This window comes from Strigops habroptila, chromosome 5, assembly GCF_004027225.2.
Source record: "Strigops habroptila isolate Jane chromosome 5, bStrHab1.2.pri, whole genome shotgun sequence".
In the NCBI taxonomy this organism is placed as follows: Eukaryota; Metazoa; Chordata; class Aves; order Psittaciformes; family Psittacidae; genus Strigops; species Strigops habroptila.
The window spans coordinates 56,961,005-56,975,947 of NC_044281.2; the positions used below are offsets into that span (position 1 = coordinate 56,961,005).

At 39.7% G+C, this 14,943-nt stretch overlaps 1 protein-coding gene across 2 annotated transcripts in view; it reads left to right on the top strand.

The window, feature by feature from the left end:
- The window catches only part of CNTNAP5 (contactin associated protein family member 5), a 311,837-nt gene that overhangs the window by 240,630 nt on the left and 56,264 nt on the right, over positions 1-14,943 (top strand). For both annotated transcript variants that reach the window (XM_030487762.1, XM_030487761.1), the window contains one exon: positions 10,394-10,550. In XM_030487762.1, the coding sequence (XP_030343622.1) occupies positions 10,394-10,550 (157 nt within the window). The remainder of the gene's footprint in view (positions 1-10,393; positions 10,551-14,943) is intronic.

Genomic DNA, 14,943 nt, shown 5'->3' on the forward strand with positions numbered 1-14,943 from the left:
AAAGATTCTCTGTACTCAAATCTAGCTTTTATTATTCCAAAAAGCTGCCATCACAAGTACAATGGGAACAAAATTAATCTGTTTTCTTTGGAGGGCTGTCAAGTCAGAAGAGAGTTCATTTCAGTCACTACTGACTGTATTGGTGCGATGTTAGCAGGAGGGAAAAAAAGTAATAATGATACTTTTCTCATTATTAATGCTGATAGTTAAAATTGCCTATACAGGAAACAGTTCTGTTGAGTAAGGTAATTCCATTTTTACTCAGACACTTTTCAAAATAAAGGGTGAAGAACTGTTATTAGTGAATGTAGTTTCTCCCAAAGGACCAAGCAAAGATTGCTTTCCACAGCATGTTTTTCTGTAACTTATCCAGTCTCTATTAAATGTCCCAGATGTCCCCATTTTATCTATTTTCTTTTTCTAGTTTATCAAATTGCATTTTGTTGTGGGCATGATCAGCAAATCTTCCATGTCTTCCTGCAAGAATTGGATTAAACCTTAATTAATTCCACTCAACTTTACACCAATTGACTTGTGTCCATAAACTTGAGCAACCTGCTCTGAGTTACACCCGGGCTTCCAGATTACTGTTAGGCCAGGCTGTAGACTTGGGTTTTCGTGGACTTTCTTGATGAAGGGCTCAGGCTGGTAGGCAGGTGAAAGTATATGAGCCTGGGAGTGGTGCAGCTGGGGACTTTGCTGTACAGCTTCACCATTGCACCACATTCAGTGCAAGAGGTGCTGCAGAGTGCTGCAGGTAGGGTCCCTCTGTTACTTTTCGTCCACACACTATCCCAAAAGCTTGAGCTGCCATTATGGATCTTTCAAGAGTAAATGGATCAAATATATAATTAATTTTCCTTTTTTACCCCCTTTAAATGTGATTATAATGAATAAATAGGAGTTGAATGAGCAGTGTGAGAGCAAAAAATGTTGGCATCATCCTATTGATGTTATTCTTACTGGCTATACCTATGACATAGGAAAAAAGTCCAGACATCCATCAAGCAGGACCTGCTCCTCTGGCCCAGGCAGGGTCATGCTGGAGCCTACTGTGGCTTATCCATGGTCTTGTTCACTTGCAATTGAATCCAGGCCACTGATGGGGTTCAGGTCGCACTATAGAGTCAGGATGTGGCAGGACATGCATCAGTGTCATAGGCCTATCTGTTAAGGCAATGCAGGGCTTGTTTATCAGAATTTTCCTGGAGGAGTTAGGCTAAACAGAAAAAATGGGAAAGGAAAAGGCGAATGAAGAAGAAAAGGAATTGAAAGCAAGAGGGATAGGTTTGAAGTGAAGCTGAGCTGAAATGCAGGAGATACAGGCAATAAGATAAAGTTTTTGTTTCAACAGGGTAGGGTATCTAGTCCATCTTCAGCAAAACTCCTGAGGACTCAAAGCTGGTATTTTCTCTGTTTTGTCATTTATCCATAAAAACTGTAATCTTTTCTGCGTTTTTGTTTTTGGGTTAGTTTGTTGTTGATGCTTTTTCTTCCTAACCTGCAGGCCTTTAACTGTTCCCATAGTTTCTGTTGCTGGCTGGAGTCCTGCTTGCATCTTTCAGGAAACTTGTCACGTTGCCAGAAATTTATTGAGAAAACAACCCAGCCTGAGATGGCAGGGGAGAATGCAAGTACTCATAGTATTTTCATCCTTCTTTGGCCTTCAGCAGAGACATTCACGAGTCATAAAATTTTAGTCTGGATGTAGATCCAATCTTCCTTGGCATATAAAAGTGGTTGGGTCTGAAATCCTTACGCCCATCCTCAAATCTGTCTCTCAAAGGCTTGTTGAAGATTTTGCTTTTACTGAAGCACTGTTTGTGTGCGATAGCACAACTCTGTCATTGCAGCTCATTAGCCTTCTGTTAAATCCAGAAGAAGCAAAGGTTCATTTTTATTTACCTTCTTTCTGCCCATTCTCATTTGTGAGAATATCTTAACAACTCCAGGAAGAACAAAGCACACTATGATAACAGCTGCACCAGAGGGAGATGCAGTTGCTCTGCTTAAGAGAAGGAGATGCAGACAAATGGCGCTGCATGGTTGTGGGTTTTTTTCTTTTCATTTTTGAGTAATTGCCTCAGCCTGGGACTGTATATGAAAGCAGTGCACCTTTGCAGCAAAGCTGAATAATGAGAAAGAAAATGTCAGCAAAATACTGCCTTTCTTTCCCCTTTTCCTAACCACACTTAACAAAATTATTTTAAAATGAAGGACAGGCTTCATGACTAAGTAACATATTTCCAGGGAGTAGGACCACTGGAATTAGCAGGACTACTTCATTTTCGGATAGCTGCTCTGAATAAGGTTTTCAGGATCTGACCAGAAATTGAAATCAAATTCAGTGCAAATCTGAACAACACTGACTAGCACTGGTGTTACTCAGTACCGAATAGCATCTGTCTTGCTGCAGTGTTTGACCAGCCATGATTTCCAGCGTAGTTGTGTTTGTCATCTCTGAAAATTAGGGCAGTGGTGTGTGGGTTATAGTTTTAATCATAGAATCATAGAATAGTTAGGGTTGGAAAGGACCTTAAGATCATATAGTTCCAACCCCCCTGCCATGGGCAGGGGCACCTCGCACTAAACCATGTCACCCAAGGCTCTGTCCAGCCTGGCCTTGAACACTGCCGGGGATGGAGCATTCACAAGACAGAGAAAGGACTATAAAACAGAATTGCACAATTGCCATGGGGAAGGTTTTGAGTAAAAGGAACAAAGTGTTAGCTGTTCATTATGGCTGTACTGAAAAGAGAAAAGCCAGGCATAAAACAAGTGTGTGTGTCCACATGGGGGCAGAGGGTACAAAACCAACTGGACGACTTAGTGGCTCACTCAGTGAATAGTGTTCAAAGGAAGCATGTCATTGGGATTCTCATTTTTATCCTGGTCCATATTACATATATTCATTTTGTCCACCTACAGGTGTGACTTGTCATTTAAACCATACAGATTCCGAGTTATTAACACCACAGACCTCTTCACTGAACAAACATCCTCTAAGAATGTATTAATTTTGTACTATCCACCAAATATGGAATAGTTCTCCAATTTGTCCGTAATTTTGTCCAGAACTATTATAAACACTTTTTCCTTGATTTCTCAAATAAAATTTGATTTCTCAAATTCTTTGGTTTGTTTTTGATTTTGGTTTTTTGGTTGGTTTGCGGTTTTTTTGTTGTTGTTGTTGTTGAAAAGGCTGAAGGGAAAGAATTTGGTTTTACTTCAATCTTTAATATTTAAAATTCTGATTAAAAAAGCTAGAAAAATGTTGTGATGGAAAAAAAACAAGCATGGGAAAACATGACCTTGGTAAATTCCTACAAAAAATATTGAGTCATAGCTTTTCCTTGTTCTCAATCCCTTACCCCTTTCTCAATTTTTTTTCAAGAGCCTTTTAAAAATGGATTATCTGAGGTCATAATATGTGCTCTGGATTGGCCTCTGGATTCATTTATTGAGGTTGAAATTGCCTCATATATTTGTGTGTATATATACAGATACATGTATAAAAAAATCTGCTGCTTGTTTCACGTAATGTTCAGTGCATCAGGTGAGCCATTTGCAGGATTTGATATTGTTGAAGTGGTTAATGCAAACAGATATTTCATGTTTTTGAGTGCGGTAGCAAAGAATTGGCTTTGATTGCTCTATGCAATTCCACAATCAATATTTTCCTAGTTTTCACTATCTCTTGATTGTGAATTTTTCCTTTTAAGAGAAAATAGCATAGATGTAAATTAGTCTACATTTTCATCAATAAGATGTATAGAAAGAAGATTTAACAAATTCAGTTCTCCTTAACTCAGTTTGATTTTGGAGGAAAAAATTAATATGAAGACTGCCAAAAGAACGTTGATTGAATGCAATATGGTTTCAATGTTTCAACAGACAGGTACAAATAAATTGACTTGCTATGGTGGTGGAAAAGACATGTTTCAGTAATTTGGGCACCCCAAAAGCCTTACCTCTGTTAGAGGTATGGGTCAGACTTTAGGTGCATACAGTACAAAAGTTTAGCAAGCGATCCAGATTATCCTGTTATATTTCCACTTTTAGATTTTTGTTTGTTGCAATAACAAGAACCATTTGGCAAATGATGCAGGCAAATCTTGACAAAGATTTTAAATACTTTTAAAAATGCATGGCTTTGTCTTAACTCGTACTGTATAAACACAAAAGCCAATGCTAGGACTTTCTGCCTGTTTAAAGGTAAACTGAGTCCACAGGAGCTGCTTGGGACTTATATACATAGTAATTTGGTTCTAAATGCTGTAGGAATATGTTGCTGCTTCTCTTACCCCAGCTTCTGAATGCCTGTACAAATAATTATTTTCAAAGGTTCTCTGATATTTAAAATATGAGCAAGCCTAAAACCTTTAAAAATAACTTGTACTGCTAGCAACATCAATGCCTTCTCTTACTGAGAGAACTGTCAGCACAAGGGAGATTTAGGAGGACAGACATTTTCTTGTGAGCTGGTGGAGGGACAACAAATATGCATTCAGCCATTCTTGTCACTAGAAGAGCCAGATACGCATTGCAGGTGAATTTGATCTCAATCTACATCTCCTTCTAAGGATCATTGGAAACAACCTCTATGTGTCTGCTGTTCTCTTCATAGTCCTCAGCCTCTGTGCTTGTGATCTGTACAGTCTGTGACAGCCTTGCTTCTGCTGAAGCAGATTTTATAAAGAGAACTAACAATGAACAGTTGAGTTAAGCACACTGATAGAGCAGGTACTGGAGGTCTGCTGAAAAACTGACATCTGAAAGGAGCTTACTCTCTGTGCCTTGCTGGATGAAGAAAAATGGAGTTCTTGTCCATGCATTTCAGTATTGTAATGACCCAAAGTCTTATTTGGTTCTTCAGTTACATACACACTGTAGCTGTTGAATAGACCAATAGACCACAGAGGACCAGCCTATGGAAACAGGTAGAGGGAAACATCAGGATGATCAGTTGAAGATAAGACCCCTTATTTTTGCCTTTCAGAAGACCTGTGCCAACCTTACTTTCTGCAGCCTGTGCCTTGCAGTATGAATGAGTAGCAGTACTTGATTTGATACAAAATACTGTCTGCCTGCTCAGTTCTTTTATTTAATACGATATTAAATTATGGTTAAAAAAGTTATGAAAATATCACAGCTGTTTGTAGAGTCTTCCAGGCAGCATCATCACAGAAGGGGTTATTGTCCTTAAAAAGTTTTGCATTTTTGAGGACTTGTTTATAAAAATTCAAACCTTCCTAAGGCAGCTTAAGCAGTACAGGAGGAAATCACTTGAAAGAAACAGATCTCTGTTCTTTTACTGGTGAACTCAGTCACTTGGGGCTTGTTTGCTTGGTTTGGATTTTTTCCCCACATATTCTCTGCTTCAGAACCATAGTACGGAGTTCAAAGACAACCTTAAATTTATTATAGCAAGGGGTTTTTTTTCAGTTCTAAATAGACAAAAATGCATGGAAAATAATACTTCTATTTCTGCAGCAGGCTTTTGACTACCTTTTTTCACTAGATAATGCTTCACTAGGTGTATGTAAGCACAGAAAGAATTAGTAGCATGTTTTATCAAATGGACTTGTCGGCTTAGAAATTCTACTGACTATGTAACCATTAGTTTATGGTGCCATGTTAACTCCTTGATTAACATAGAATCATAGAATCATAGAATAGTAAGGGTTGGAAAGGACCTTAAGATCATCTAGTTCCAACCCCCCTGCCATGGGCAGGGACACCTTGCACTAAACCATGTCACCCAAGGCTCTGTCCAGCCTGGCCTTGAACACCGCCAGGGATGGAGCATCCACAACCTCCCTGGGCAACCCATTCCAGCGCTTCACCACCCTCACTGCAAAGAACTTCTTCCTTATATCTAATCTAAACTTCCTCTGTTTAAGTTTGAACCCATTACCCCTTGTCCTACCACTACAGTCCCTAAGGAAGAGTCCCTCCCCAGCATCCTTATAGACCCCCTTCAGATACTGGCAGGCTGCTATGAGGTCTCCACGCAGCCTTCTCTTCTCCAGGCTGAACAGCCCCAACTCTCTCAGCCTGTCTTCATACGGGAGGTGCTCCAGCCCTCTTATCATCCTCGTGGCCCTCCTCTGGACTCGCTCCAACAGCTCCATGTCCTTTTTATGTTGAGGACACCAGAACTGTACGCAGTACTCCAAGTGAGATCTCACAAGAGTAGAGGGGCAGGATCACCTCCTTTGACCTGCTGGTCACGCTTCTTTTGATGCAGCCCAGGATATGGTTGGCTTTCTGGGCTGCAAGCGCACACTGCCGGCTCATGTTAAGCTTCTCGTCAACCAGCACCCCCAAGTCCTTCTCCGCAGAGCTGCTCTGAATCTCTTCTCTGTGCAACCTGTAGCAGCGCCTGGGGTTGCCCCGACCCAGGTGTAGGACCTTACACTTGGCTTGGTTAAACTTCATAAGGTTGGCATCGGCCCACCTCTCAAGTGTGTCAAGGTCCCTCTGGATGGCATCCCCTCCCTCCAGCGTATCAACCGAACCACACAGCTTGGTGTCGTCAGCAAACTTGCTGAGGGCGCACTCAATCCCACTGTCCATGTCGCCGACAAAGATATTGAACAGGACCGGTCCCAACACCGATCCCTGAGGGACACCACTCGTTACAGGTTTCCAACTGGACATCGAGCCGTTTACCACAACTCTTTGCGTGCGGCCATCAAGCCAGTTCTTTATCCACCAAGTGGTCCATCTGTCAAATTGATGTCTCTCCAATTTAGAGACAAGGATGTCGTGCGGGACAGTGTCGAATGCTTTGCACAAGTCCAGGCAGATGACGTCAGCTGCTCTGCCCCTGTCCATCAGTTCCATGGCTCCATCATAGAAGGCCACCAAATTGGTCAGGCAGGATTTCCCCTTAGTGAAGCCATGTTGGCTGTCACCAGCCACCTCGTTGTTTTTCATGTGCCTTAGCATGTTTTCCAGGAGAAGCTGTTCCAAGATTTTGCCAGGCACAGAGGTGAGGCTGACTGGTCTGTAGTTCCCCGGGTCTTCCACCTTCCCCTTCTTGAAAATGGGGGTTATATTACCCTTCTTCCAGTCATCGGGAACTTCACCTGACTACCATGATTTTTCAAAGATGATGGGCAGTGGCTTAGCAACTTCATTTGCCAGCTCCTTCAGAACCCGTGGATGGATTTCATCAAGTCCCATGGACTTGTGCACGTTCAGGTTCTTAAGATGGTCTTGAACCTGATCCTCTCCTACAGTGGGCCTAAGGTCTTCATTCTCACAGTCCCTTCATTTGCTTTCCAAGACTTGGGTGGTATGGTCAGAGCATTTGCTAGTGAAGACTGAGGCAAAGAAGTCATTAAGAACCTCAGCCTTCTCCAAATCCATGGTAGCCAGTTCTCCTGATGGCTTCCAGAGAGGGCCCACATTGTCCCTAGCCTGTCTTTTATTTGCTACATACCTATAGAATCCTTTCCTGTTATCTTTCACATCCCTTGCCAAACTTAATTCTAGCTGGGCCTTAGCTTTCCTAACCTGGTCCCTAGCTTCCCAGGCAATGCTCCTATATTCTTCCCAGGCCACCTGTTCTCGCTTCCACCTTCTATAAGCTTCTTTTTTCCCTCTAAGTTTCCTCAGCAGCTCCTTGTCCATCCATGGAGGTCTCCTGGCCCTCCTGCTGCACTTTCTTCTAGTCGGGTTGCAACACTCCTGAGCACGTAGCAGGTGATCCTTGACATCATTGACGTAGTCTGTGGCTTCACCAAGGAGCGGAAATTAATTCATTTTGAAGTGGTGGAGAATGGACAGTGCTTCTGAGAAATTATAATGTCATGGTTACAGAAGTGAAGATATTGCAACAAATCTACAGACTTAGAAGAAAGAATCTTAATCAATACCTGTTGGCCGAACTCAATCTTAATGCAAGGTACCCTCCAGCTCTGCCAGGGTACAATGGTATAAACTTTCTAGAAAGAAGTCAAGAATAGATTGATTAGCATTGCTAGTGAATTACTGATTACTTAGGCATTACAGGTATATGACATACAATATAAGTTTCAGTAATTCCTACACACTTTTGATGTTGCTGAAGTACCTTAGATTTAAGATCTTTGCTGAAAAGCTCTGTGATTTCTCATGTGTTAAAAATTAAGCATGTGGAAAAGAGTTTTGAAGAATGAGGGCATAATCTTCCTTAATGCTACAATTGATTTCTAAGGGACTAGTTAGGGAGAAAAATCTACTTATCTTGAGTAAAGGGTGGCAGAACTCTGCCTAATAAATAGAATTTTTGAAAAGACACTAGGTTTTTTATAGTCTATTCCCTTGACAATCTAAGATTGTTCCCTATAATGTTGAATGCTCTATTTTTTAGCACTATATTTAGTTTAGTTGTAAATGACTCGAACTGTGGTGCTTCTATCACTTCCCCAGTCTGCATCATAAATCTGAACGTGTATGTGTCTGCTTGGTATTGCTCGATAAAACAAATAACAACAGATCTGAAAGAGACATCAGAAAACTACTCATTCTTAATTCCTGTGAATGATTGTTCATTTTACTGTTATGTTGAAGTATATAATGATTTCTGCCAAAAGAATTTGAGGTTGAATTTGATTAATGAATGCCATTATTTGGGCTGATGGCCCAAAGGATTTGTCTTTACCTAAATATTTTTTCCAGAATGGGCACTTTTAAAATTAGATTAAGCACTTCTGTATAATATCTATTTCAACTCCTAGGCAAGTCACCCTTTTATTCAATTAAGATTACTATTCCAAGCTTTACTGTGTAATTTCCCAATAATATAGTATAGGCCTGTTTCTCTGGCTGCAGCAATCACCTTCTGCAAGAAAATCGGCTGATAAGAAAGAAAACATAAATGTGTTGACAATAATATGAGACCTAAAATGAGTGTGTACATTTTTGGAGGATGAATCCTTAGATGTTCTTGAATTGTGTTTTTCTAATGAGTTCCATGGGGTATTGATCAAACTCATCATGTCTTAATTGTTGGTATCATGAGAACAGAATTACTCTTCCTATTTTTATTTTCCCTTTTTTATGAATTTACAGTTCAGCAGTCTAAGCTTAGAAGGAAAACAAATATGAATTAATTTTGCCAAGTGATTCTAAAACTCATTTTAATTACTCCCTTACACTCTACAGTTAACCTTGATTGCATTTCATATTTTAGACTTTCTTGCTTTGTATAATGAGGAATACTCCCTACTAATAATGTTAGTAAAGCAGAAAAATAAATTGATACATTTTTCTACATTAGCAGTGCATTTTATTTTTCCAAACTCCTTTGATCAAAAAGTCTTGATATGTCAATTTTGCTAAATTTTGCCATCTGCCTCTGTGTGTAACTGATTACATTTCTTGATTTAAGGATTAAGAAGTCAATGAAAAAGTTACCTGGAAGTGAGCTGGAAGACAAAGTCAGTCTTAGCAAAATATTAATGTGTGGATTTTATTACATCTTAATTTACTTACTGTATCTGACTGGTAAAATTTAAATGCTTGATGTATAACAGATTATGAAATTTAAACAAAATCTGTCTTGGTTTATATAAATACACAGATCTTGGAGTTCCTGTAGATAGAAAATAAATTCACAGAGACACATTAATTCCCAAATAGGGAGATCTTTTTCCCCATTTATTTCCTACCTGGTTTAATATCTTATGGAGCTTTGCAATTGCAAATTCCACTCTTGGACTGCTGCCTTAGAAACCTGCACAATTTTTGGTTTCTAGTTCTGAAAGGAACTGTATTAAACCCATAGTAATAGTTCAGTTTGTGTTTTATTTCTGAAGGGTTTTGCTCATTATATGTGAGCCTTAAGGTAAAAGAATCTTGATGTAAGAGCTGGAGTCTCCTTCATAACTGTTTGACTCTGCAAGAGATCCTTAGCCAGTGGTGAGTGGTTTAAGACAGCTGTGCAGTGTGAGTCATGGCAGGAGACTTTTTTTGTCAGACTCCTTCAGTGGTCAAATTTTCCCTCTAACATTACACAAAAACACTACACACAGCTGGTACAGACAGTGGTGTTGGGTTTGCATGGTAAAAGTCTTTACAGCTGAACTGTGCCAAAGTTCTCATGGGTGATTGGCACATGAACCCTATGGGGAAAACATCTGGTCTTCAAACCAAACAGGATTACCATAGAGCTGTTGCTTTCTCAACATGTATTCCATAAAATGGAACGTGGGTAAAGTTTATGGTTTGTTACTTCATCTGTAGTTTGCATCTTTTCTTTCAGAATTATTTAACGTGTCCACCTCCATTCTCTTTTTCTTTCTCAGGAGATTCCAATTTGCTTATCAAGTTTTCTTTCTCTCTCTCTCTTTGTCTCTTTTCTCTTTCCTCTCCTCCCCCTCCCTGTTTCCCTTTCATCCAGATGGAATTCCATTTGCTTGGTGGGTTGGCCGTGCCAATGAAAAGCATCTTTACTGGGGAGGATCTCTTCCAGGCATTCAACAGTGTGCATGTGGACTGGAAGAAAGTTGTCTGGATATGAGATATTTTTGCAACTGTGACGCAGATAGAGAAGAATGGTAATAAATTTCATGTGATTATAGTTGTATCTTTGTGAGAGGTGGGGGTAGGAAGTAGGGCAAGAAGGCTCAGGAAGCTCAAATGGCTTGACTATGGTCAAATGAAAATGAGATTCAAACTAGAATTTAGACTTCTGGTTTCATCTCAAATTTCTTATTTGAAACAAAGACATGATATCTGTCTGAAGCAGGTTGCTGAGATGGGTTGTTTTAAAAAAATATTTGTTGTTCAATGCCAAATCCAGTTGTTCTACTTGTTTAAAAGTTTCCATTGATTCAGCTGGAGCATTGCATGAATAAAGGCTCTAGGAGGCTGGTACATGGATATACACCAGAGCAGAAAATTCAGGCATAGACAAGAAATTTCAGGTTCAAACAGCTAAACAACAAGAAATCTGCTCTATCAAAAAAGTCTCAATTTTTCCTTATGAAACAGTATATCTGTATGTGCCTTAACTTTATTTTACATTGGGTCCCAAGCATTTTAAAGTCAATGGAAAGACTTCCTTTGTTTTCTGTATGCTTTAGCTCAGTCTCCATAGGAAGTTTTAGATTTACAGCATGAGCATTCAAAGTCATCCTTGGGTTTGGACCTTTGTGGTCTGCTGCATGAATTTACAAAAGCACCCTCACAACCTTCTTCCATCATCTTTACCTTCAGAGACTGTCCAGCAGCTGAGAGCTAGTTGGTGAACTTTCCAATTAATTCCATATTTGTATTGAAGGGGACAGAAATGCCAGATGAGTGTTGTTAAAAGTGTAATTTGAAACACTGAAAATGCATTTGAAGACTCTGCTTCACCCTCTCTCCCTTCTGGACTAACTGATAGGAGCTGCTGCCCCTTCTCTAAAAATAAAGATATTTTAACCTTGAGTAATACAGAAATTATGAATAATGGTTGTAGACAAGAAATGTCTTGCTATAACAGGCTACTGTGTTTGAAATAGTAACCAAATTATCCCTGTGAAACCTTCACTTAAAACAGAATGAGCAGAAAGGAGCTGTAAGGGGTCTTAAAACCAAAAAAGTAATTCAGAAATGACTTGTCACTGTGTGAGGCTTTTTTGGTTGCTCGATTTCCAGACAGTGTGATTATTCTCTTGGATCCTTTATATCCCTGGAGTCACTGTTCACTTTCAAAAATCGTAGCCATAAGGGGATTTCTTCATGAAGATCATTATGTAAATGTTGGTTTATGAATGTGGTTTGTATAGATATTTAAAGAGGGGCCTGGCTGTGCATGTTAATCTGTCTTTTCTTTAATGCTGGGTTGTCAGACGCATTTGGTGAGGTTTGCGCATGAGCATGAAAAGCATCTGTTATTACTGGGGCTTGGATCTTTTTATAATCCAGATTTCACCTTTCAGTGAGCTACTAAAGTGGAGCAGGGTGTGTTATGTTGGCACACCACTGGAGTTGTAGTCTGAGATTGGCGGACAGTGCACTACTAGATTGTACTAACAAATTCAAGGTGAAAGCTAAATGCAGTTTTATAATGTTTCAGCTGAGCCTCCAAAGGAAATGAGACCTAAGCGAGTTATGCTGTGGATGTTTATCTCCATTTTCACCCCACACCCAATGATTTTGAACAAGCAGGCACATTTCAAACATCTTTAGCAGAGAAGGAGAAATCTCAAAAGTATTAGAAATTACATTCTATGAAAATTTATACCAGGCTGAGGGGAAAAAGCCAATTAAAACCCAAAAGAAGGAAGTTAAGGAAGCATACACTTTTATTTGATTTTGGAAAACCCTCATGGGAGAGAGATGTTGGAAATGATGCTTCATTAGCTTGGCAGCACACAGAGCTACTTGTTTCTCCTGATTTCATGATAATAACAGGATATGCATAGAAGTTTCCCCAGCTAACCTGCCTACTGTTTGTTGGTTTGGGGATTCAGGTGTTTTGTTTTAGTTTTAAATCCATTTGAAATTTGGACTTTGGTAGTATTCTAAATTGCAGATTGCCTTTTTAAAAGCTAAAAAAATCTTGACTTTTACAAAGAGTTTCTAAACATAAGAAATTTCATGCCTTTTGAAGATAGCTTTGTGTTTTTCTGCTAGAATACTGACCCCCTGATACGTAATGAGCATTTGAATCTGAAACCTGCAAAGATCTGAACTGTGACTTTAACCTGCTATACATTATAGTGAAAGGAGCAAGACAGGAATAGATGCATTTATTTGCCTTAGCATGAAATAAAATGGGTGCTGCAGAGTGGAAAACCAGAAAACCATTTTCACTCCTTTTACGTAAACCAGGCTGCTCACTGCAGCTCTGAGGTAGAAATTCACCAGAATAGTTGGAGTGTCCTGAAGAGGAAACAGGCATAGGTTTTTTATTTGGTTTCCCTAGACTCAGTCTTAGGTGCAGAAGAAGCTACTAATTTCTCAGAGCAGCAAAATAAATGGAAAACTGGAGAAAACAGACCTGAAAAAAGTCCTGAACCAGGTGTTTGCCAGTACAAAATGCACACTTCTAGGCATGCTGAGTTTTAAATGATATCTAAGCAGACATCTGAGCCAGCTGTTATCTCTGGGCTCTTACTCGACACCAAGTGAGTTCCTCTGGATGAACAGAAATATAATAGGTTGTATGCTGTGTGGGGAAGGCTTTTGTATTTTTCACCTTTCTTTTTATTAAAGCACTCTAGTGAAAAGTATCTTCTTCCATCTAGCTACTCACCATACTTCCAAACCCTACAGTTTGATGACAGCTAATTTTGTCACTGCAGGATAGTGGAACATCTTCATGGTTTTTGCTGTAGAATGGGAGAAGACCTCTGCTGAGGAAGCAGAGACGTAAGTTGTCACCCTGACTCAAGCAAGGGATCTGGAAAGGTGTTAAACGTGACATGACTTAATGCATGCCTCCAAAAAGGAGAGATTCCTGACTGCTGAAAGGTCTTGCTAGTGGATGGGGAGATTTATAGAAATCCAGTGGCCACAAGCTGAAGCTAAGTCTAGTTCAGAAAATGTTTTTTTTCTCTCTCTTCCCCTTCCCCAACACTGAGAATAGTTAACTGTTGGGACAAGTAATGCCACATGGAGGCAAATGAAGCCCTCTTTGGATGAGTTATATTTGTGCAAATATGTGCCAGAGCAAGGATGCTGAACTGGAAGGGCTGAGGAGAGCAGGAGAGAGAAACCTAGACACTGACAAGCCCAGATTTGACAGGTTTTGTTCATTCAGCCACTATCCTGCACTGAATCCGTTTCCCCAGAAGCGGTGGAGGCAGCTCCACAGAGCCTGTGAGCTCATAAATAAACCCTGCTGGAGGTGACCTGGCTGTATAGAGCTGTCTTGGATATCTGCCTTCATGACTGCATTTGTCAACAAACTGGAAAATCTGCCTGCAGAGAGCTGACTCTAGCAGGCCCCTGAGGTGTCAGGAATCAGTTCATTACTATCACTACCAAACTCTTTCTCTGTACCTCTTCTCTAATTCAACAAAATATAGCCACTGCATCTTGCCTTCAACTGTTAGGTATGTCCCCTTCTGCTGCTGTTTTTTTCTTTACTCTGTACTCTGCGTTATTGTACCCAGTAAAGCATTTTTGGATGCAGATAGTGGGTAAGAGAGCAATTAAAATTTATTCCTTTGGATTATTAATGATGCGTCCTGCATAGGGCACAAAACTTTTCTTATGGAAGTCTGTTTCACTAGCCCTTTCCTCAGCAGTTCATTGACATCTGCTGATGATAGTATTCTTTTCCCCAAATGTACTGTATTCATGAAAATCTGTACTGAATATCTGAGCTACTGAGGCTTAGACCCCACCAGTTTTCATTAATGTATGAGAAGAAAACGTACCAACAGGGGATCATACCAGAATAAATTATATTTAATGGCACCACTGCTCTAGTATCTGTTTAAAATATACAGAAACAGCAACCTAGAGATTACCAATTTATGATCGTTTATACTGTTAGGATACCATAGAGTGAGAACTTTTTGACCATGCTTTTATTAATAGCCAGGAAGAAGAAAAATAGTCTCCTAAGGTTACCATCAAAATAGTTATTTTTCATTTACAGGTAAGACTACCTGTGCTACATCTCGAAGTATCCAGTTGCTGCACTATCACTTTTAGCATTGCTGCACTTGCAGTGAATTTTTTTTTCCTTTGCCCCTCTGCCCAAACAAATAGAGCATTTGTTTGATGTGTAACATGCCTCATAGCTTATTGAGGAAGTCCTTTGGGTAGATACAGACATTAATCCTCAGACATGGATAAATAGATGACATGCAACTGTATTTAATACCCATAACTAAAAATATTTCAGTTTTTCAATGTAAAGGGCATTATTGGATTTGTTTTGTTTGGGTTTTGCTTATGGGAAGTACAAATTGATACCACCCTTTATGCAAAGAACTCAGAGAAACATCT